We start from the raw sequence: 25236 nt of genomic DNA on the forward strand, positions 1-25236 counted from the left end.
GGTGATAAATTTTAGATGCTAATTAAAGTTATGAGTCATCCTTTTTCAACTTTGCCCTATTCACTCACACAAATGCGGGGAAGCGTCACCACGCACCACTTCGCCTTTTTTATTACAATAGGGGACGGCACACATATGCTTCTTACTTGTTTGTCATTTTTATTATTATCCTTTCTTTCTGGGTTTATGTCCCATGTCCGCTTATGACTTGTATTGTAGTGAACACTCACTTTGAGGAGTTGGTAACACTGACCAAGGATCTACAATTCATACCTTTCTTCTAGACGTTTATATAAAAAAGAGGTGGTGACTTCTTTTTGCACCTATGTGAAGGAGAAGCTAATACAACTCACCAGAGGGTACAAGAATACAACCATGGGAATAAGATGAAAGGATTTTTTTTATGTTAAGAAGAATCTCAAGAGGAAATGAACAAGTGCTGACCATATAGAATAAAAGCACGACACTGCAAAATGTTTTCATGTCGATAATTTGTTATTCACAAAAGTTCATGAAAGATTTTATTCAAGGCAGCTAGACTTACTACGTGTTTCTCCTAGTGCTTATGTATCAGGGTAATCAGCTCACTGACTGATTACATACTCTTACAGTAACCGTACTCAAGTCCTACACACAGCTCATCTTTTAAGTAGTCCTAACCCATGGTGCTCAGCAGCAAACTCTACCCTTCTATCATTTATTTATTTTATATATAACTAACGATAACGTCAAGTTAAACCTGACTACAAGTTTACTATGACTAAATACTAGATAATGCCGGGTGATGTCTACTTCCTGAACACCATTCACAGGTACATACATATACAAGCTCTTTTCAAGTGACACGACCCCAAACAGTTCTTCCTTGGCCACGCCCACCACGTGCATTGTCATATCCTCTTCCACGGTATGATTGTTGTAACCCCCCTGACATGCGAGCTCCCTGACTACGACCCCGTGGGTTCTTCTGAATCTCACCAAATGTCTAGAAAACACATAAACAAGTCTCGTCAGAAATAAAATTGAAGAGAAATTCTAAAGCAAAGATATTAAAATTACCTCGACGTCTTTTTTCCTTTGGTCAGAGAACTTCACTTTCCCAGATTCACGATCAAGTGCATGGCAAGAAAGAGAATCATAGAAGTCCTCCTTACAATAGACAGACTGTAGAACAAAACGTCATCAACAGCAAATTGAGGGATACATGGAGAAAATAATTGGTAAGGCAAATATAAACTTTTTCCACCTGCAGCTTACCTTGTTATCATGTTTTGCACTTCCATCCCCTGTTGCATCCTCCGCATCACTTCCATCCATCTCTTTCTCATCCCCGATTCCTTCATCTGATTCATCTTTGTTACTTCTACCTAGAAAATCCCATACCTCTTTCTTATTGAATTTTTCATTCATTGCCTCAAAATCGAAATCCTCGGAGAATCTTTTAGTCACAAGGGGATTCTGGAAAAAAGAAAAAGAAAAGTATGCTCTGAGTACAAAGAATTGTGTTAGTTAACACTTAACAAACAGACGAGTAGTTTTATCTTTGATATTTGAGAGGATATGTTTCCATCAGAAGCAGGTCACTCTTTCTATTTCCCAATGATTCAGAAGGGGACAAAGTTTGCCAAGTCAATAGTGTATCAAAATGGGATACAAAGAGAAAATGTCAAGAGGCTTGCATTCCTTGCAGCTTGTTCAAACAATTATCATCATTCAACACTCCCCAACTATGGAATACTGGAAACAAGCTAAGGCATATTTATGGGACATTTATGGAGAGGCAAATTTATTACTACATCTGAAGACTTATAAATTGTAATTCTCAGAGCTTTTGCATCCAAGCTAAGGCATATTTATGGGAGATTAATTTAACTGACATGCTTCATGGTCATATGGATATTTGGCTATTTCTAATTTTTCTAAAAATAAAAATAAAAACACGTTAATTTCAATTCCAAGTTTCATGAATCTTAAGTACGCATTGCCTATTACTCATCAGATGACAAGAAAAAGCATCTCAGGAGATAATGCAAGTGTTACCATGATAAAAGAACTTGGAGGGCTATAACAAAGGCATATTTGACAATAGTGACCTTCGCAGTGAGAATGCTGAAGGCAATTTTGGAAAATGAGAAGTAGGTAGAAATTTTGCAAATACACGAAACAAACACAATCCAAGAATCACAAGAGGACTTAAATGCCTCGACGTTACTAAACTAATATACTGAGAAGGAAATATAGCAACAAAGAATTGACAAGGATGTCATATGTCCACACACAAAAATTACAAAGAGATCAAGTGCTAAAAGAATAATTACCTTAGCTCCACGTCCCCGAAAATGACTTCCTGTGTTGCGATGATTGTGTTGAGGAACACCATCCCGAAATTGAATTCCTGTGTTGCGATGATTGTGTTGAGTAACACCATCCCGGAATTGGATTCCTATGCTGCGATGATTGTGTTGAGGAACACCATTTGGCTGAAACGATGTGGAAAATATGTTAAAGAATGTGGTAGGCTATAATAAGACGAATACAAGTACTCAAGTAGATAGTTAATAGAATCAAAGGACAAAGCAAAATTTGGCAGTCATCAGAAGAAAGGGAGAATGAACTGCTAGTGGAAAGTTTTTGTAATACTGACTTTATCAGAAAAGACCAATTCCAAAAAGAAACATAGAAAAAGCATGAAATTTACTTTAGAATTATAAGCACGAAAAGATTAAAAAGCAACGGAAAACTAGCCAACTGGATTACCACTTTTCCTCTGCCCATGACCATATTACTCTGACGAGAATGTAGAGCAGCTCCAATAAGCTGAAAGGTCAAGAAAAGTGGAAATCACTTCCTTACTTTCTGGTTAACGGTAAGATATGACATGGTTCAATACTTAATTTAGCCAAAATACATATAAAGACAGAATAATGGATCACATGCTCTAATTAATTAGAGTTACCCCATTTCCTCTTCCTGATGCATATTTCCTGTAACTTTGTTGTGCATAAACAGGACCTCCATTTGGCTGAAACAAATTATAAGGAGCAAAAGGGCATATGTCAGAAAGCATACAGAAAAGAAACTTCTCTTTTTCGGGTTAGGGACTTGAGGAGGGCAAGGGACCAAAAGTAAGGAGTTTGCCCTAGGCAAACAAATAAGTCAATTAGGTTACCACATTTCCTCTGTGTGCGGGGGGTCCTCTACTGTTGTGATGAGTGGATGATGTGTCTTGATGTGCCTGAATGAACATAAAACAACCCAAAGGTAAACACCAACACCATTGAAGGCTCAAATGAGAATAAAAACTACCAAGTAATGCTAAAATTACCCCATCTCTTCCCTGAGCAAAGTAACTTCTACTGTGATGAGACGATGTAGATCCGCGTAACTAGAAAGAAAGAAAGAAAGAAAGGAAGGATGGTGTCAGCACGCAAAAGCATACATGAATCTCCAAGTTATTGTATCAAATAGAAAATTCATGAAATTCAGCAGTAGACAACAAGTAAGAAACTTGAATACATAATGTTGCAAACATAAAAAGAAGACAGAAAATTATGCAATCAATAACATAACAATTATATTTAAGTACATAACAGAATTCGTTTCGTAATCCCTCTTCCCAATTAATATACCACACTTCCAAGAGAATGCCCATTTCTATATTTAGAAACAAATCATCTTTTAAAATTCTCACTTTATGTTTAATGAGATGATTTAATATCCACATAAATGTACAAGGCTTGTATTAGACCACAAGTTTCAAAAGTCTTCCTTTCTTTCTTATAAGTTCGTGTAGAGTAAAACAGTGCCACATAAATTGGACCAAGGGAGTAAATAGGAAACATAAAGACGGTATACGATGATATCCATGTGCATTTATTTGAGGTTAGAGCACAAGTATTTTAAATTGGTAAATGTGAGTAATCCTCGCAAAAATATGATTCATAGAATGTTAGTGGATTCAGTTAAGGGTCTCTTTAATATATTTTCTATAATGCCATTTAAAAGTAACTGCAACAAGGCCTAGCTGGTTACTTCTGCACAGGTTAAAGAATTTAATTACTACTCAATAACAACAAAAAAAGTGTAATCACACACAAATACCAAAAAATAGAAAAGAAAAGATATCATCATAACACAGAAACAGTAGGTTCGCAATTTTAACATCTAAGCTAAAGTATCAGTTGTTTAGCATTAATGAACACAACACAATATATGAGAGAAGGAATGGAAGAGAGAATGAGGGAGAGCAAGCTTCCATACTATTTTAGTTGGCGATTTCGGTAATGACTCCAGGGTTTCCTCAGTACTCCCTGATGGCAGAGGTTCTGATACTGATGCTTGACCAGTGTATACATCAAAGTTTGGATTTTGCATTGACCGAGATGATGAGGAATCCTTCTCTCCTGACTGTACCTCTGGTGTCAAGAGGGATTGTCTTGACAGATTGCTGAGAGATGCACCTTTTGTGTCTACAATAGATGACACTGTTTGCGAAAATGTTGGAAAAGAACCGGAAGGGCTAATGACGGAACTTGGTTCTTTCCTCACTGGAGTCAGATTAGCATTGGCATTAAGTTCCGCTTCCAGAGAAGCCACAGTTCTTGGGCAAGAATCCACTGCTACAGTTGAAAGAGTACGGAATGCATCATTTGGCATTGGAATAGATAACAAATTAAAAGCCGGTTTAGCAGGCTGCCTGGGATTGGATTGCCCAGATGGAGACGGCATGGCAGGAAGTAAATTAGGGGAAGTAGTACTAATAGGCAGCAGCAATGGGTGATGTTGTGCAGCCAAGCTAGATCCTCCGGCTAATGCATTCACATTTTGGTGTTGCGCTTGCTGCTGAATGGGAAGGGATGCAACCAAACTTTGTGGTGGCGGAGGAAAATGTTGTTGTTGCTGTTGCTGTTGATAATGAGACACTCCTCCTGAGGACCCAACTAATCCTGGCCAATAATTAGGCACAGCAGGCCCACTGATATTTACAGGCGGAGGAGGAAGTGATGAGCCCCAAAGGTTAGAACTTGGTAGCAACGGATTTGGAGGCAGATTCAATAAGAAAGGTGCAACAGGGAGCATGGACGGTGCACTGGTACTAACATCTGCTACTTGTACAGCACCAGGAGATGTCATGCCAATGGTTGGTGGTGTTGGATTAGGGAAATGAGTCTGAATAATTAACATTCACAAAGTTAATTAAATTTATATGATGCAACAATAGGATAATCTACCATATTAAAATCAACATACCTGTATTATGGCGGGATCATCAGGAACAACTGCTGTACTTTGAGGGGATGGTGAAGATATAACCTGCAGATCCTGTGAGAAGAAGGAAAAGAAAAGGAGATAATCCAGAATGAGTCTATATTTACAACAGAAACAATACCCTCAGATGAATGGGTCTAACATTATTTCAGCTGTACTTCATCAGACATGCGCTAAAGTCTATACAACATTTCAGGAGAATTCAAATGTAAGACCACTTCTCCAACTGAAAATACCAATTCCCCTTTTCCCTACGCATGGCTTCTTCCTTGTTACAAGCATAAAATTGATACTGCTTCTATTAAGGCACCAGGATCCATCTAAACATTCTTAGAATTTGATGCCAACCCTTTAATACCACTCTCTAAACCACTAAATCTGATAACATAGAAGAGTTCTACATTGTCTAGTATATTGAGGCTTAAAGGGAAACATAAGTTACCCAGTAGCTTAAGCCTTGAACCTAAAAAGAAAAGAGATGTTGAGAACCTCATGTCTCATTTTTCTAAAGAAAGGTACAGAATCTACTGATGAGCATCCATGGATACAAAATAGTAGAAAAGAAATTAACTCCTGTCCCAAAGCAGTGGCATTTAAACTCCTAAATAAAATTCTACAAGCTAACAAAATCTATAAACTCTCGTGCCAACTTTTCCAATAAGAGGAAATAATAACTGCTGCAGTATGAGCTTAGCAGTAAGTAAAAGTAATCTTATTGGTCAGAAAATACTTAATGGGTATCGGCATTCACTTTGAGGTCTCTTTTCAAAGGGAAAAAGAAACTAAAAGTATACCTTGTACATACGAGGATAACAGTAGAACTAATATGTTTTTAGCAGTGGAAGACTCTTATCAAATTAGCCAGCTAGTCTTGGACATAGGCTGAACAAGAACCTACTGGACTGAGCATCCTCTCTGACACTATTTAGTCTGTCGGGATAAGAATTCTCACTATTGAATCTATCGATCCAACCTCATCCTACCCATGGTCGTAAAAGTTTTTAGCAACTAGAAACAGTTGGACGCGAAGATACAAGTAGAATCAGCATGTTTAGTAGTTATTGATATCACATGCACTCTAATGATTAACCTCCAAACTGATTCTGGAAGAGTACAATCTTAAATATATAACAGGAATGACCATGTAAGACACTAATCAAGAAATAGTTCAACTACTCTTGCATGGTCGCTATCTGTAGGTGTCGTGAAGATGCAAGCAGAGTCTGCATGTTACTAGTTGCATGGTCGCTATCTGACGGTGTCGTGAAGATGCAAGCATAGTCTGCATGTTACGTAGTTATTCACTATTATTACATGCACTCTAATGATAAACTGCCAAATTGACTCTGGAGGAGTACAATTTTTTTAAAAAGGTAACAGGAACGGTCATGTAAGACACTGAACAAGAAATAATCCAACTACTCTTGCATGCTAGGTGGTAGCTATCTGTAGATTTCAGGAAAAGGTTATGAACTATGAAGAAAACAAAAGTGACGGAATGAAAAGTTGGTTTCTGTCTTACTATGAGCTGGTGGTTGGTTTCTGTCTTACTGTGAGCTGGTGTTACTTTGGCATATGATCTCTATCGTCAATGGACACTCCTCACGAAAGCATGCATGAGCCAGAAAAGTAGAAGGTTAGGAGACATGGAAGAAGAATGAATATGAAATAGTCATCTTCAATTATTAGTACACTAAAACCAAGATCCTAGTTGCTTAACCAAACTTCAAAAGCATCTGAAGAGCTGGATGGGAAAAACTAGAGTACTAGCTTTTGACCATATTCGCAAAGACAAACAGGCTAAAGCAATCGGAATTACATAAAAAGTACAGCGGCAAAATTTGTTGGAATAGCCAAAGTAATATTTCTGCATCTCCGCTGCCCCTCTAAAGGACCCTGACCACTTGGTGACTGATGGGGAAAAAAGTTTCTTGAAGTTTTAATTACAATAATCCAGTTCCGATAAAATTACCAAGCACACAAAGTAAGCAGGTAAAGACAGAAATAGATCTTACCTTTATATCACTACCACGGAAGAAAATGTACTCGTATATTTTGTCACTAGGAGATATCTGAGGTCCATCCTTCTTTCGTCCTTCTGACCCATAAGATTTCACTGGACCACAAACAGATGACTCAGGGTGTCACTAAATGTACACGATATGAAGCTAAGAGTTCAAGACAAAACAAGTAAACTATACCGCCAAATATCTAAACATAAAACATTATTATTAATTTAGCCAAACAACTCAATAATACAAAAGGGTGATAAGAGAAAGCCATAAACTACAGGAACTAGAAAAGTCCATCACATTTGTTATGACACGAGGAGACACTAACCACAGGATTCTCTAGATTATCCATGATAGAAAAGGAAGAGCTTAATCTTAAAATAATTGTTAGAGAAGTAATTATCTGCTTTTGAACAAATTCGTCTTGAAATTCAAATCGAGCCTTTATTATTATTTTTTTTGATAAAATAAATTCAAGTCTAGCCTTTATTTTTTATAAAAAATTATTTTGATAACTTTGGTGTCCGGAACAGCATCCATGCGCCTCGGCTAATTCCGCAGGATACCTCCCACCTCCCATCAAGGTAAAACTGTCCACTAAGGCTAAGACAAATGAGAAGAAAGGTGTTTTTGTCTCTACTGGTATTTGAACCTAAGATATCGTAGTTCTTAACCCACTTCATTGACCACGACACCACACCTTGGTTGCAATTCAATTCTAGCCTTTATATAAACAGGAAGGTTGAAAAACTGGACTCAAATATGTTTCCTTCTGCGCACTTACTCAAGAGACCAGCCATATTACAATAATAAAAAATTTACGAGGATTCAGCATCTACTTAATATATCAGGGCACCAAAAATAGGATGTATGATTCAGCAACACACTTAGACATCAATTCATGCAACAAATCTATCTTTTTTATAAACCATTTCCTCACACGTGGCATGTGCATGCATGGATCACTCAGAACTTCAGGGTAAACAAAAAAATAAGAATTTTCAGATGGTTACACAAGGACCCTCAGTTGTTCACATTTTCCATTCAAAGTGTAGCTATCAACTGGTTCGCTTTAAGTTAAAAAAAAAATTGGGTCTTTTTTTCGAATAAATCAAAAGAGTTCATTTATAAAATCCTTTGCACATCGAAACCCTTACACAATCACAAACCAAAAAACAAAAGGATGCATGTTTTTTCTGTGCTACATTCATGAATTAAACTTTAACAAGCAACGACCTAAACAAGAAACTAATGGATGACACAAACCGGAAACAGCATTACAAAAGATCAAAACAAAAGGAACAACAACAGCAACAACCACATTTATGCATCAGTTCCTAGCAAGTTAAGACAGAGAACAAATGAAACACATCCTCTAAATTCCCTTGTGCTCACTCTCTCCTTCGTCACATTTTCTTTCCCTTTCCAAATTTATTAACCCTAACACATTCCTTCAAAAACTCCTTCAAACAGATCTATATCTATTTCACCTTTCAAGTATTAAACACCAAACATTAGAAATTCATAACAACATAAACAAGCATGATCACACTGTATAATTCAATTCTCAGTTCATACAACATGCACAGTTCCTTTTTAGATAACACAAAGCCATGCAACAAAACTCTTAACACATTCACAAACTAACAATTACTACATAATAATCAAAAAAAAAAAAAAACAGAGTGTGAGTGAGTGTGTATACCGTTACGAAGACCGATTGTTGATTCAGCAGCATCAAGATGAAATAGAAATCCTTCATAGCGTATATCAGACTTTGTGATCAAGCAAATAAGACTCCCAATGTAGGAGTCGGCTGCCTTAGAGGCCGCCGTTGCCATTGCGGAATCTGTTTGTGCTGAAACTGAAACCCTAATGAATCAGTGAGAATGAATTTATAGTGCGGAGAAACCAAAAAAAAAGGAAAAAAAGATAATGTGAAGGAGGAAGAATCCATAAGAAACCGCTTGATGTCACCTGGCAAAGAGTGGAGGTCGGACGCTTCTTCTTCCTTATGCCCAGTGTTAAAAAAAAACAGTAGAGCTAATCACACGAGAATTCTATTTCCTCTTCGCTTTAATACTTCTTTTTCTGCCTTTGTCTTTTTCTTAGGGTATTACTTACTTACTATCTTGCTTCGCCTTCTCATTCAATTCTATACCAAAAACATATATTTTGATATTTATTTCTTTAACATTTCATTTAATTATATCCATATTTTATCATAATATCAATTATTGTTTCTTAAAACATTATTCAATTTTATACTTAAAAATATATTTTTCATATTTTATTTTTTTCTTAGAAATTCATTCAATTTTATACTATAAATACATTTTCACATTTTATCATAATATTGATAATTATTTCTAAAAATATGCACAGTTCAAATTAAACAAGTAAAAGTAGTAAGTTAAGAGAATATATAACTAAGGTTTTCAGGAAAGTACTAATATTTCTTTTAGAGTAAATTGTAGGTATAGCAAATATAAAAAATTATAATACCATTCTATAACTATAATTTTGCTATTTGCGCATCTAATTTGTATAAATCACAGCAATTTGTGTAAATTGGGTGTTTGTCTATGAAAATTATGCTTGTATATGTATATGTTCTTTGTGTTAGGCTAGAGTTGCGAGCGAGATTAGGAGAGAAGCGAGAGAGTGGAGAGAGGTAAATTGTATACATATATCGGTTAGATAATTGTATATATGTAATTACTATGTATACGTATCAATGATTGTGTTTATATGTTCGCTTAAAATTTAAATTTGTATACAATTAAGTTGAGTTAAAACGTTTGTATTTATATATATCAAATATCTCTCTCGGTTTAGACAAATACAAATTGTACATTGTATTTATATAAAGCGAGAAAAAAAGACAGAAGAGAATTGGGCAGACGAAGATTTGCATTGATATAATTATAAGTGTATAAGACAGAGAGATATGTATTTATATTTGTATATACAGTCTCTATCGCTTTATACAAAGAAAAACACAATTTGTACATTTGTGTTTGTATAAAAGTGAGGGAAGCGAGGGAGAAAATTGAGAGTGGCGGACGAGATTCAAGGGAGATAGGCGAGAATGGCAATGTGTGCTACGAATTAGAATTAAATGAAGGAAAAATTGTATATGATAGCAAACAATTAATTTAAATTATTAAATGCTATAAACATAGTTTGATTTAATTGTACCCTATAGTAAACTATTGTTATTTTTTCCTCTCTCTCTAGTGGAATCTCGCTCACCACTCTCGATTTGGTGGTAGTCTCGCTCGCCTCTCTCACTTTTATACAAATACAAATGTACAAAATGGGTTTGTATTTATATAAAGGAAGTGAAAATTGTACATATACATATATTTTCGTTCCTCCCTCTCTCCTCTCCCATATTTCACTCGCCACTCTCCAGATCTCACTCGCTACTCTCCAGATCTCGCTCGTCACTCTCACTCGCCTCTCTCACTTTATACTAACACAAATGTATACATTGTGTTTGTGTTTGTATAAAGCGAGAGAAAATTGTATATACAAATACAAATGCATATATTTTCGTCCTATACACTTATGATTATACAAATACAATTTTCTCCTGCCCAGTTTTCTTTTGTCTTTCTCATTTTATACGAACACAGACTATATGACTGATCTTTGTATATGTATGGCGAATTATACAACTGTTTTTTTTTTGTATCTGTATAGCAAAATATACATTTATGTTGGATATGGAGTGCAATTATGCAAATTATTGCTATAACATACAAATATATTTTTTATGTTTGTTATATGTGAAAATTACTTTTAATTGAAACGGTAGTTATAATATTTATTGTGAATTAATAATTTGCTATAATGCACAATTATTATTTCATAAAGAATTATCAATTTTATACTAAAAATATATTTTCATATTTTATCGTAATATTAATTATTATTTTCTTAATTTTATACTAAAAATGGATTTTTCACATTTTATCACAATATTAATTATTATTTCTTAAAAACGTGCACAATCCAAGTTGAACAAGTAAAAAGCAAGCCGTGAGAGTACAAATAAGAATTTTAGGGAAGTACGAATATTTCTTTTTTCATATTGCATTTGATATCTATTTTGAAATTTACTTAATCCAGCCAAAAATAACAAAATTTAGAACTATTGTGATTTTGTTTGCGAATAAGTTGCAAAAGTGAAAAGATAGTTTTAAATTGATTCAATTTGGAATCAAGTTGTGGAATTCTATTATAAAAAAGATATATAATAATAAGCATGGAATAATTTGGATTTGTTATAGAATGTTCGGATTTTTATTGTAGAATGCATAATAGGTAAAATTATTGAGCAATAAAGTAATTCTTTTAGGAACGTACAAAGTTCAAAATCAATGAGTAAAAGTGGACAAAGTAAATACAGTTATTATTATATAAATGTTTATTTTTCTTTTTATGTACATTCCATTTAACTTGATAAACCGAACATATACAATTAATAATTTTTCTAAGATAATATTTCTTTCAGATCTCAATTTGGGTCAATGAAAAAAATTGCTTATTTCGATAAAATAATTAGATAATATATTTTCAAAGATCCCTATATAAATATATGATCCAATTAATATTATAAATTAATAATTCTTTAAAAGTACAAATATAGCTAAGATAATTTAATAAAATATGATTCTATTATACTTTATTTTTGGTTAAAATTTAAATCTAATTAGAGCTCATATCTAATTTTCTTATGCATCCAAAAGTTGTCACGACTCCATATATTTTTGAGTGCATGTTGAATGATCTCTTTTGTACTCATATAATATTTTACGTATCTGATACTCCCTCTGTCCCTATTTACTTGTCCACATTTCCTTTTATATCTGTCCCTATTTACTTGTCAATTTTAACAAATCAAGAAAGGACAAGAATGTTTTTCCTAGTATGCCCTTATTTAATTCTAAAAAATTTATAGTACTACTAAGTTGTAATGCATGTTTTTTGAAACCAGAAAATACATTTATTATACTTGGTGAGTTGCATAATTTTTTGAGTTAAGGGTAAAATTGTAACTAACCTATGATAATAATTGGTGCCTTAATATGTGTGTCACTTCTAAAGTAGACAACTAAATAGGGACAGAGGGAGTATGTCATTGTTGATTTTTTAAAGCCTTTTAAATGAGAAGTCATTTTTAGTATGGTTTCAAAAAAAATTCTATGTTTATTATATAATTTATTTCTTTCAGTATCATAATTGAATGTTTTTGGTAAAGATACAATGAATGATATTTGATTATTAAAAAAACAATGAACATTATATATAATGAATTTATTTTTACTATGAGTCCTTGAATTCTTGAATTTAATTTACAATTAGTCATTTAACAAAAATACATATTACAATGAACCATATATATATTTATATATACATTGTACTTTATATATAATGAATTTGTTTTTTTTCCGTATGAATTCAATAAATATGATACATAATTTAGTAAGATAGATTATTTGATATATTCATTATACTTTATACATAATAAATTTATTCTTGAAGTAAATTCCATAATTATGATACATAAATTATAGTATGATACGATTATTTTGATGTAATCAAAACTATCCTTCATTGTATCTCAAAATATTCTTTAAATTAATAATATTAATTTATCGATTAAATAATACCTCTATAGAATAATAATATTTCATAGTCTCATCTATATTAATTTAGTGAGATTTTACTGTAATTAATAGTTATTTTAAAAAGAATATTAAGAATTATACTCCCCCGTTTGTTTGTTTAAAAAGATTTGCACAACGTAAGGAAAACAACAAAGGTGTCGATATGTTGAAAATAGAATCTAACTATTTGGAGTATCACCAAAAATATAATTGTGGCGAAATGACTATAACATCTTTGATATCAATTATAGATATATGATAGGAAAATAGTGCTCTCTTTTAATAAAACTTATTAAACATAACTTTAAATTAGTTGAAATTTTAAACGAATACCGAATATTGATCTACTAATCCGATTAAGTTTAGAGATTTGATTGAATGAATAAAGTCGCATAAGATATATTCGGACAAAGAACTAAACTTGCCAAAAACATACAAATTGAACACATGGCCCGTTAATGAAGCTACTTTGTTACATTGATGAAAATTATATTATAAACATGCAAATACATAACATGTTATGTTTTAATTTCTTTCTCATTACTAGTAGTTTGATGAGTGACAATATTTTAACAACATATGTTCATAATAACTTTTAACATGAAATAAAAAAAGATGCTCATAACTCTTTAACCATCACTTCAATTTACCTTATTTATAAACAAATGACTACTAGAAGCAAGAAAAATTAGTTATTTACGTATAATATATGTGGATAAGAAAAGTTATTCAACACGTACCCATAAGATTACTAATATTAAACCTAAATTACCATTTGCATTATGACCTCTTAATTATTGAATTATTCTTTTTAGTAACAAACTAATAAAAAAATTAGATCACTGGAGATTTAGAAATTTTAATTTCTTCCTCCATATTCCTCTAAAAAAATTTAGAACGAAGACGAAAAAACGATATACACAAGTATATGTAAGCATCAAGCATCAATTTAAGTTATGTTACTTGCACAATTGTAGCTACTTTATTTTCCCTATTTGGTCCCAAGTGTTCGATTTTATTGTTTAGTTGACCTACTAGATGTACTGATCGACGGATTTAAGATATTATATAGAGAAAAATTTAATCAACATGGCCAACTAACACTACATCAAAAATGAGTTTTAGTGGCAATTAAACAACAATTAGCACTCTTTGTATATGTCTCCAAAGGCTCTAGCGACATCAGATCTAATAATACTTAACTAATGCCAGTAAAGACTTTAAACACTCTTTATTAATGTGTCGATTTATTGCCGCTAAAAGTTATTTTTGTTGTATCGAAAAGAGTATACAGAATAATTTAATCAATTTGATGTTTGTTAATTAACCAAGACATGATTTCTTCAAATGCTTTATCTACTTCTGGTGAATTTTGATGTATTTTTAGCCTTGGTGTATGTAATGCAACCTTTCTTCATTGTCGTTATTATTGGATTTAAGTTGTTATGAATGGAAAGTGGAGTAAATGAGAAAACTAAATAAAAACAAAGTTCATTTTGCATAAAAACTTTGTCCCTCATTGATTAGAAAGGGGAAAGTCTTTTGTGTTTATGAAAAAAGATGATTTGATTGATCATCTTTCTCAACCAATTAAATCTCATTGATTTTAATTTCACAAAACACAGTTTTTATAACTAAAATCTAATTATGATTTTTCCATCCACGTCACGAATTCAATTCAAACAGCTCCAAACAATATGAGGGTTACAAATATTCTTCTAATGACTACATATATAATAAATGTCTTGATTATTTTCGATCGTAACAAGTGGTATGAGATCAAGTTTAATAATATAGCCACAAATTGGATGATTCAATGATGGAGTCGGATGCAATGATTCAATGATGGAGCTAGGTTTAGTGGTTCGATAATCAATTATTGAACCATGTTAAAAATTGGGTGTTAATCCTGACAGGTCTAGTTATAGTCGCAACCTATTTGATACTTATGAAGATTTTGTTGGAGAAATTGTTTCAGAGAGATTCTCTGTGTCGAGAAATAGATTTTGCAAAGGAGATGCAAATTATTGATGATTATGCGACAAAGGTAGAGCAAATTTATTTTTTCAGAAATTCAGACCAAGGGAGAGATTTGTTTGGTATTAATTACCCTAAGTTTTTTTTTTTACTACATATATGTTTTCCTTTTAGGAAAATGTTTAGGATTGACTAGTTCTTTTCTTGTTGGAAAATGTTTAGGTCTATATAAAAAGAGGTTTGTTTCTTTTAACTATCAACATTACTATGTAGTCCTAGGGTTTTGAGAGATTCAGTTGGGGGTGATGTTGTTTTCATTATATTTTGTGCTCTCATATTCATAGTGGATTGCTCATCTCTTTTGTGGAGTAGGTCGGTTGACTGAACCACGCTAAATATTTGTGTCTTTTACTATATTACTCATTTATCTTCTTACTCGTTGTCTTTTGAGGTTTGCTTTATTAGCTTCCACATTACACCTTTATTTCGATCCTAATAATATGACCCCTACTCAAGTCATTTAGCTATTCAAGGGGGAAAACAGATATAGAGCACACACAAAACCGCTAGAAATGAATAAAATCATTTGACAATTTAGGAATTGGAATAACATGCTATTTAGTGAGTAACTCAATTAGTAAAACAATCAGTAGGCACAAAAGGTAGTAACAATGATTGTTGAAGTATAACAAACGTCTCACATTAGTTGTTAATGAGATAAGTAAACTTCTCATAAGATTTGAATAATCCTTCTCTTTTCAGCTTTTGGGCGGCAACTTCAGACTTAAAACCTAATTTTACATGATATCAAAGCAAAACTAGTGCCACCCAATGTACACTTACTTTCTGTAAGGGTGATATAGAAAAGAAGTCCCTGTTTGACATTATATCAAAGATAGAAAAGAATGCATGGCCCAATAGTTTAAACACAAGAAAGGAAGTGGTAGTTACCATATTGGACTTGCCACTTGTTTGGTTATTTCCTAATAAAGTAGCAAAAACATGGGCTCAAAGCCCATATTTTTTTATTGATAGGGCAGTAGTATTCTTAAATAGGATCTATGGGAACCACAAAGCTTTTGGCATACACTGCTAGCTTCTTCTCATAGGTGTTGACTTTTGTAGTTCCATTGCAAGCTGATAAATACAACAACTTTACAATTATTTTAAACCAAACAAAGTAGACTTGCAGTACTCATCCTATGATCTACCAAGGCATATTCCAGAACACTAAAACATTTTTAAAATAAAATAAAGAAGAGAATTAACCTATATAATCCATGCATTTATTTGATTGGTGGGATAAAAATAATAATTTCAAAGATATTTCATAAAAAGAATTAATGAGTATTTGGTAATGAGTAATTATTGAATTCCAAGACTATTCTATTATGTTGTTTTTAGTATAAATGAAGGGATAGTAAAAGGTGCAATAAAATAATCTCATAAAATATTTCAACATATATATTTCAACATGATTTGGATGATTGTTATGTATTATTTCACAATGTATCGTATTATATTGTATTGTGTATTATTGTATCGTACTGTATTGTTTTACTGAATACAACAATTGTATATAATACATCGTCCTCCATCATTACTTAATGTCACTCATCCATAATTTTGAATGAAATGATAAACCTACATGAGATTGTAGGGCACTAGGTAGAGTTATACTATGAAAACTAAAAAGGTAGAGTAAATAATAAAATATAATTATTTAATAATAAGTAGAGACTAAATGAGAAGAAAATATTAAAATAGCAACACATAAAACGAGTATATTATTCATTATTACCTAATGATAGATTTAAATGTTATATTTGATTACTACTATTAATCTTACTTTTCTAGATTACAAATTTCAATTTAATGTGAATGGTTATTTAAATATTTTAGGTAATGTAAGTTGAAGAAAACTTTGTACGTAAAGAATAAAGTTGTAGATTGTTTATTATTTAATCCGTATGCACTAATTATATATGTATAGCCCCAAACCTCTCCAGTGCTATTATTATATGTAGTAACAGGCTTTTTAGTTCATCAAACCTAATATGCAATAATACTTTACCTAATCAGTATACACTATCGCCCTTCATTTATCAGAGTAGGAGAACTACTTTAAAAAGAGGAAGATATATACCGTCTTATAGTATTGAAATTTCGTGATTGTTATAATGACGTGTTGTTATATATATTTGATTTTTAGATCTTATTTAGCTGTCATAAATAAAAGTATATAAATTTTTTTTAAAGTAATGATATAAAAAGAAGGAAGGTTCATTTTAACCAATTTAACAAATAAACTAAATAGAAAGAGTATTAATGTAAAACAGGCAAATATATTATTAGTCTTTCCTCGTGAGGTTATGTCTATAACTGATAAACATATTTTAGATATTTAAATCTGAAATTTATAATGCTCATTTATCATATATATTTCGACTATTTTTATACATAATATATTTCTTATCCTATTGAGTAGTTGAGTATGATTGTTATTTATAGAGGAGTAATCTTGTTAAGAATGCACTTTTATAATAAATGTCATTGTTATAAGCAGAATGATGTTGTAGAAAAATAAAATATTGTATCAAAAGTTCAAATTAATCAAGATTTAGTATTCGTAACGTAGAAAAAAAAAACAACCATCACAAGAAAGCAATAGTTCAACTCTGCGATCTGCATGGAAGATGGTCCAGAATCCAATGACGTTATAAGCTGGTCCCCAATAAAACTACCATAACCACATTTCAAAGCACAACTTTTCATTATTTGCCGTAAAATAATTCAAAATTGTTGTAACCGTCACAAAATAAATACACTAACCTATACTCATTAATGCTGTTTATAAACGTTGGCACAATACAACATATATTAGAAGCAGCAATACTAAATGACTAGTATTATTTATTCATCCCTAGGGTTAAGTTCAAGCTATAAAGGTCGAGAAACTTATAATTTAGATCACTCATTTGAACCTTTCTAGTAGCTTACAACTTCATCGGATAAGCTTGATATTGTAACGATAATTAATTAACAATCATAACTTAATTGTCACTAAATATGGTTTCTTAAAGACAATTACTAGCTAGAGCCTTATACCTGTTAAAGAATGACAAAATTCTCACATCGGTGGTTAATGAGATAGGTGGACTCCTTATAAGGCTTTGGCAATCCTCATCCCTTTGAGCTAACTTTTGGGGTGTGAATTAGATGTAATACTTAATTTCACATGGTATCAATCCGTTTCAAAATTGGTGTGAGTTAGGCGTAGGACCTAATTTCATAATGTCAGATCTAATTAATGACAATTAACTATTTATTAATAAATACATTTATTATTGCTAAAAATGATTTTTAGTAAGCGTTTGATCCTAACATTCTCTACCATAAAAAAAAAGCTTTCTTAATTTGTTCATATCTCGTTTTCACTACTGACTGGTAGCGCTGCTATTATAGTTCTTAATTACCACTGTGATTATTACTCATCTATGCCTTTTTAGCCTCGAGCCACATTTCTTATTGTACTTGGCTACAAGTTTTTGTAGATCCTCTGTCTTTTGTTGTTATTCTACAACTCTTTTTTTTTTTTTCACTCTGCTTTACTGCTGTAGCAATAACTAATGCAAAAAAAAAAAGGACAAATTTTTATGCTCTGTGCTCCATTCTCTCCTTATATTTATTATACCAGTTTTTGAGAATCCCAAATTGAACAATTAACTATAATTTATTTTTTTTCAAAATTTGCTATTGCACTCTTGTGTTTGTTGTTTACCAAAAAAATTTCACATTATGTTACTTCAGCTTGTTCTTGTTGGGGTCTATATTGTTATGTACAAAGGTGTAGCAGATGCTTCTATATCTCCAATGGAGAAACATGAAAAAGAGGCATTGTACTCTGCTATTCAAGGTTTTGTTGGAAATGAGTGGAATGGTTCATTTCTTTATCCTGATCCTTGTGGCTGGACAACAATTCAGGTACTAAATATTCGAAAACTATATGAAAAGTACTATATGAATTTGCAGACAGTGTGATAATGAGTGTGTGTAAAGAGAGACATTACTTGTTAGGAGCTTTCCAATTTCTAACACACCTTTTCTAGTAGTATTAGTAAATATGTTTGGTAATTTGCAATATTTATCACTTCCTAAAACCAAGTAGTTATATGCATTGAAATTGTTCTTGTATGTTAACTTACGTAACATAAACTCTAGTCTAAACACTTTAATCAACTCTATGAACTCTTCTTTTTACTATAATCCACAGGGAGTATCATGTGATTTCTCCAATGGCTTGTGGCACGTAACGGATTTAACTATTGGAGACCTATATGACAATTCCCTTCGTTGCTCCCAAGCTGCAAAGTTCACAGAACACTTGTTTAACCTCAAGCATCTAAAAAGACTTTCCTTCTCAAACTGCTTCCTCTCAGATCAGCACAAATCAATTCCCATATCAAATTGGGATAGTCTCGCGAACAGCCTTGAATCGTTGGAGTTCCGATCAAATCCTGGTCTTGTCGGGACAATTCCCACAAGTTTTGGCTACCTTAATAATCTTCAATCTTTAGTACTACTGGAAAATGAACTGAAAGGAGAAATACCAGAAGCTTTAGGCAATTTAACTAAACTAAAGCGCCTCGTTTTGGCAGGCAACAATTTTATTGGTCCTATTCCGACTAGTCTAGGAAGATTGACAAATCTTTTGATACTTGACACAAACAGGAATTTTCTATCTGGTGCATTACCTGTGACTATTGGTGATTTATCTTCGCTCATAAAGCTCGACTTGAGCAACAACCGATTACATGGAAAATTGCCTCGAGAAATTGGAGGACTAAAGAGTCTAACACTACTTGATCTCAGCCACAACAATTTCTCTGATGGTTTGCCAGAGACATTTCAAGAAATGGATTCCTTACAAGAACTCGTGTTATCTGACAATCCGATAGGCGATTATGTTACAAGAATTCAATGGAGGAATATGAAAAACTTGGAAATGCTGGATCTTTCAAACATGGGATTGAAAGGGAACATACCAAATTCCATGACAGAAATGAAGAAACTGAGATTCCTCAGCCTCAGTAATAACGTTCTTTCAGGAACTATTCCATCAAAATTCGAGAAAATATCAACTATTAATGCTCTATACTTGGATGGAAATGATTTCACAGGGAAACTTGAATTTTCACAAAGGTTTTATACACAATTAAGGAGTCGTTTTCGAGCTTCAGGTAATGTGAAACTCTGTTTGTCCCTCGAGTTAACGTCAACAAGTCATGTTCCAGAAGGAGTAAAACAATGTGAACAAGAAACCACAGTTGATAGTAAAAATTCAGATTCCAATTTAAAATACGATCAGAATTCCCAGCATATTATAGTTTCTTTGGGGCATTCAGGACATCTTGTTAGTCGTTTTACATTTTGTTATGTTGCAAGAATAATACTTATGTCTCTACCATGGATCGTATTTTTATAAATAAATTTCATGTCCCATTTAACGAGATCGAATTTCTTTATTTCTTGCCTATTCTAGTATGTATGAATGAGATGGAATTTGTTTTTTGGGCTTTAATAAGGCGAATTTAGGATTTCAAGACGAAGAAACTGAAACTTCTCTGGAATCGAGAAACTAAGAGCATTTCTGATGAGCCTATTGTTATAAACACTTATAATTCATCCAATTACACCCAAATCAAATTCGAAATCGCCACTCTAAACATGCTTTAAATAAATAAAGCAAAAAAGGCTAAGCTTTATCTGCCTCAAATAATTAATGAATCTTTGAGTAATGATAACAAAATGATCAAAAAGAAAACATCAAAAACACTATGGATGTAATTTTAATATGATGATCTCTTTAATTTGTTTTAAGTTGTAATCAATGTCACTTACACTAAGATGGACCCTAAAGCTTTAACCTTTATTTTTAGGCTTTAAGAAAAGGGAAAGCCAAGATAAACAAAAGAATTAAAAAAGCCTTGAAATTTGGAGAGGGAATGATAGCATATAGCTAAACAACTTTTCTTTGAATTATGGCCAAATCGAGAAATTTGGTCTTCTTACTTTTTTTTTCAAAGTGTGATTAATTATTGATGAGCCGAGAATCTAACGGAAACACCTTCTTTACCATCATAGGGGTAAACTGCATATGCACCAAGTTCTCTATATCTAGCTACTTGTGTGATTATCCTAGCCATTAGGTGAATTGTTGTTGTTGTGACTTATTTTTCGTCTCTTAGTAGACAGTAGTAGATCCAGAAATTTGTGATTTATAATTTTTTCTAGTAAAAGAGAAAGTAAGTGGGCGTTCTATTAAGAATTTCCACATCATAAATGAGATAAGAATTTTATCACCTTATATAAGCTTGAACAATTCTTCTTTCATGAATTAGCTTTTGGGTAGAGTAAGACCCAAGATTCATCTTTGCATGGTACCAGGCCCACCACATTCCAATTCTTTGTTCACCGATGTTAGACCCCTCCACACTCAAGTTAACGAGATATGGGCGTGTGAAAGGGTGTTTAGAATTCTCACATTGGAAAAAGGGTAGAAATTTGGTCTCCATGTATGAACTTGGACAATTTTTCCTTCATGGGCTAACTTTTGAGGTTTAGCTAGGCTCAAGATCCATCTTTACACACGTTTGACCATGTTTCATCTTTAAATGATATTTGAAAATTTGAGTAGAGTAATGTTTGTCCATGAATACAAACTTGAGTTATTTTTTTGTTTTTTGTGAATACTTTACGCTTAAAAAAGGTGAAAACATCTATTTTGTTAATATTTTTTTTCAAATTCTTGAAAATTCGATATTCTAAAGTTTTAGTGTTAAATGTGTTTTCTGAATATCGAAAAAATGAAAAAAATTTCATGATCAAACGCCCCGAAAAATGCAGCTGAGTAAGATGTATGTCAGGCAAAGAAATCTTTGATAGGCGCTGCTTTTGATGGACTTGTGTGATTAAGCTATAATAGTTTAATTTCTTGGGATTTTCATGCTTATATCGATAAAGCGCAGACCAAAATTACGCACCAAAACATGTGACAATTATACACTTTTAAATGAGATGTCAAAAAAAAGTAGGTGGCAAATCTTTCAAAATTAGAGGAAAGCAGTCAAGAAAAGAAGTAAAAAGAAAAGCATTAAGCATTATCTGTTTGGATGTTTAAACATGACCATGATTCACATCTACACAAGGAAAAACGTTGCCCCATATTACACTTTTTCACCCGTATCAATCGGAGGCGGATTCAGAATTTGAAGTTTATGACTAACGACACTGATTTTAAATAAATATTGCAATTACAACTTGAGTTTACAGTCAAATATTTATACAAAAATTATTGAGCTCACGTGAAACTCATAAATCAATCTCTTGACATATCACACTTTTTTTTCTTTTCTTATAAGAGAAGTTTTTCGATCTCAACTATTCCACCATGTATCTACTAATGACCTCTAAGCGATACAAATGTTACCAAAATATTACCAAGTTGTTCGAAACATTCATCAATTTTTATGGTGTGTAGTGACTAAAAACATGGGGAGATTTGGTTTCGTAACCCTAGATAAACTTATTTTTAGTTTTATGTCTTTTTAACAAAATTTTTATTTTTACACGTAACAGAACTGAAAAGGACATTTTTTTTTCAATCCAATTGGTAACTGGTCATAAGAGATCATTTCCACGAAAACAACATTTTCGAGTAATGATCAGAATGTGCTGCAAAGGACTTGCCACAATCCACAAATTTGGGAAGATAACTTCAAAATTGGTGAATATACAAGTTCATGAAGTTGATATCAACAGAGAATCAAGAATACAAACACAATGAACAAGTGAAACTGCAAGTATAATTTGGTTGTATCAGTAATATATATATCTCCCATTTCACCCAAGAAAGAAAAAACTAAAGAAATACATTAACCAGTTTCCATTCTCCTACTGGATTCTCTTCTGAAAACCGAAAACAAAAAAAGTAAACACATAACATGACTATATTAACAAACATACGTCTCAATCCCGGACAAGTTGGAGTCAGCTACATGAATCGAGTCTACTTAACTAGACTCGGAGCAAGTAAATACTAAGTTCAGCAGCTCCATCACAATCAGGATTCATCATGTAAAATGCCTCTGAATCTCTAGACCCCACAACTCTTTCAAATTTAGCCCTCATGTACATCACATCCCCTGAATCACATTCATCGCTCTCATCTTCATTCCGCGGTAAAACTCCAACTCCCATAGAGATAGGCTCCACAGCTTTCAGAATCTGTAGTTCCTTTGGACCACATTCCCTTGTTGTTGCAAAACCACATTTCTTCCCATTACAATAAGTCCTCCACAAGGGCTCATCGATGAGCCTAGATGATTTCTTCTCGTCTGTCTTATCACATTCCAATGCAATCCTAACCAACCCCGATGACATTTCGTGGACTAGTCCACTTATGGGAGTCGCCAGTTCTACCAAGAAGGCTGGTTGTGAATTGGCATCTTTCTGAAATGCAAAATGTACATGCCCGTTTTTGTGCCCGAAAAGTGTACCTACAACTTTGGTTCCTAAGCCTGGTTGGAGATTTCCTCTGTTTTTACCAAGTGATGTTAGTACTGATTTCAGCTTGGCTACTACTGCTTTCCTCCTTGTTGATGCAGATGCTGAAGCTGACGTTTCTGATTCTTGAATTAACTTTGCGTCGTCTGTTTTCTCTTCATGGATAGTGTTTAAAGAAGGAGATTTGGTTATTGAGACTTGTGGGAGTTTCAAAGGAGATATCTTTATGTTATCTGTTTTTCCATCTTTCGTGTTGTTTGTGTTTGATGCGATTTTAAGCGATGCATCTTCTTCAACTACTTCATGTTGTTCTTCTTCATTGCTCACTTTAGTTGTCCAGTTGAACTGTTTCTTAGAGGACAAATCTTGGGAACTCTTTGCCATGATTGTCTTCATTTGAGAAAGTAGGCTGCACCTTTAAAGTGTTGTTTGGCTAGGAAAATGATTTATTTTTCTTTTTTTGGTTTGTTAATTTGTTCTGCTTCTAGTACATATAGTCAGAGTATAAAGAATCTGAAAAAAAAAAGAAGAGAAAAACATAAGCTACCCCACAACCTGTCATGGGAATTGGCAGTGACATACAGGAAAAGGACAGGTTTGAGGTAAGGAATTACCCCAAAAACAGAATACTTTCACCGTTTTAATTTATTTATCTGATATAGACTTGAAATGAAATTTTAAGAAAGTAAGGAGAACTTTTAAATCTTGCTTATATAGAATGTATCAAAACATTATTTGATTTTATGGTGTTAAACATGCAAACGTTCTCGTAGGATGAACAAATTTAACGAGGGAATAATATTTTGAATTAAAGGAATGTAAGTGAAACAGAGTATAGTGTTATTTCACTTTCTTGAAAAAGAGTGGCTTGACTGTCTATTTCTTGTCTTCAACCAAAACATAGACGAATAAAGGGAGATGTGGTCACAAAGTAACTGAGAATCAAAGTACCATTGCTATTTATTACAATAAACATCTCCCAACATAACATTCTGTATGATGTTTTTTTTTTCTGATAACACTGCAAATTATACCCAGAGGACAAAGATCCAGTGATGATGTTGGGCTTAGCTAAGCAATCACTTAGATTCTCTACTAAAGACACAATTATTTGCAATAAACAACAGAGCCACAAATGAAAAAAAGTGATTGTGGGCCTAAAGGGTTCAGAGGAGTCATTTTTATGTTCAAATTTCCGGAAAGAAAAAAAAAAAAGGAATTGCACTAGCAACAAATAGTGGTGATTTGGTGGATCCAAGTAAACAAGGACTGCCCATTTAAGCAACTTAAAATGACCCCTAGAGTTGTAGCTATTGAGCACTAACGGGTCGTTTGGTACGATGGGATAAACAAGGATATACCATCTTCTGTATGAGATAGTAATCCCATCATTTTGATATAATAACATATCGAGTAGAATCTCGTAAGTGGGATTTAGAGAGGGCAGAGTGTACGCAAACCTCACCACTATCTTGTGGAGGTAAAGAGGTTATTTTCGAGTGACCCTTGGCTCAGTTGTAGCAAATTCATATTAACAAAGGAAGCAGTGCAAATACTACAAGAAAGGATCAAGAACAGCAAAACAGTGCCACAACGAAACATAATAATGGATATCAAAGGCAAAAACTACAGTATTACAGCTAGTATGCCACACCTTAACACTTGAAAACAACACAACACTTCATTGCTTACTGGCCTTCTACCTTAATACACATATAAGATTAGGTCGAAAACTC

The 25236-nt window shown here is 32.8% G+C and overlaps 3 protein-coding genes across 6 annotated transcripts; 1 reads left to right on the plus strand and 2 right to left on the minus strand.

Annotated features, from left to right (window-relative positions):
* Positions 1 to 426: 426 nt before the first annotated feature.
* On the minus strand, positions 427 to 9416 carry LOC107021148 (protein decapping 5-like). Of its 4 annotated transcripts, none has more exons than XM_015221752.2 (13): positions 9258 to 9416; positions 8986 to 9138; positions 7284 to 7384; positions 5251 to 5322; positions 4261 to 5169; positions 3326 to 3385; positions 3170 to 3235; positions 2957 to 3022; positions 2758 to 2817; positions 2319 to 2480; positions 1258 to 1458; positions 1060 to 1164; positions 427 to 985 (listed from the first exon to the last, which is right to left on the minus strand). In XM_015221752.2, exons 2-13 carry the CDS (start codon positions 9119 to 9121, stop codon positions 836 to 838), a joined length of 2088 nt encoding a protein of 695 aa, XP_015077238.1. In that variant the 5' UTR covers positions 9122 to 9138; positions 9258 to 9416; the 3' UTR covers positions 427 to 835. The 4 variants fall into 4 exon arrangements, with proteins under 4 accessions (XP_015077238.1, XP_015077237.1, XP_027773811.1 ...); XM_015221751.2 differs by having other exon boundaries at positions 8986 to 9144; XM_027918010.1 differs by having other exon boundaries at positions 8986 to 9152.
* Positions 9417 to 18442: 9026 nt separating this feature from the next.
* LOC107022644 (piriformospora indica-insensitive protein 2-like) lies at positions 18443 to 20445 on the plus strand. Its single transcript, XM_015223241.2, has 2 exons — positions 18443 to 18919; positions 19209 to 20445. Exons 1-2 carry the CDS (start codon positions 18734 to 18736, stop codon positions 20418 to 20420), a joined length of 1398 nt encoding a protein of 465 aa, XP_015078727.1. The 5' UTR covers positions 18443 to 18733; the 3' UTR covers positions 20421 to 20445.
* Positions 20446 to 22778: 2333 nt separating this feature from the next.
* On the minus strand, positions 22779 to 23978 carry LOC107021814 (protein MIZU-KUSSEI 1-like). The gene has a single exon (XM_015222533.2). The coding sequence runs from the start codon at positions 23894 to 23896 to the stop codon at positions 23012 to 23014; it is 885 nt and encodes a 294-aa protein (XP_015078019.1). The 5' UTR covers positions 23897 to 23978; the 3' UTR covers positions 22779 to 23011.
* Positions 23979 to 25236: the final 1258 nt, after the last annotated feature.

This window comes from Solanum pennellii, chromosome 6 (assembly GCF_001406875.1).
Source record: "Solanum pennellii chromosome 6, SPENNV200".
Taxonomy (NCBI): domain Eukaryota; kingdom Viridiplantae; phylum Streptophyta; class Magnoliopsida; order Solanales; family Solanaceae; genus Solanum; species Solanum pennellii.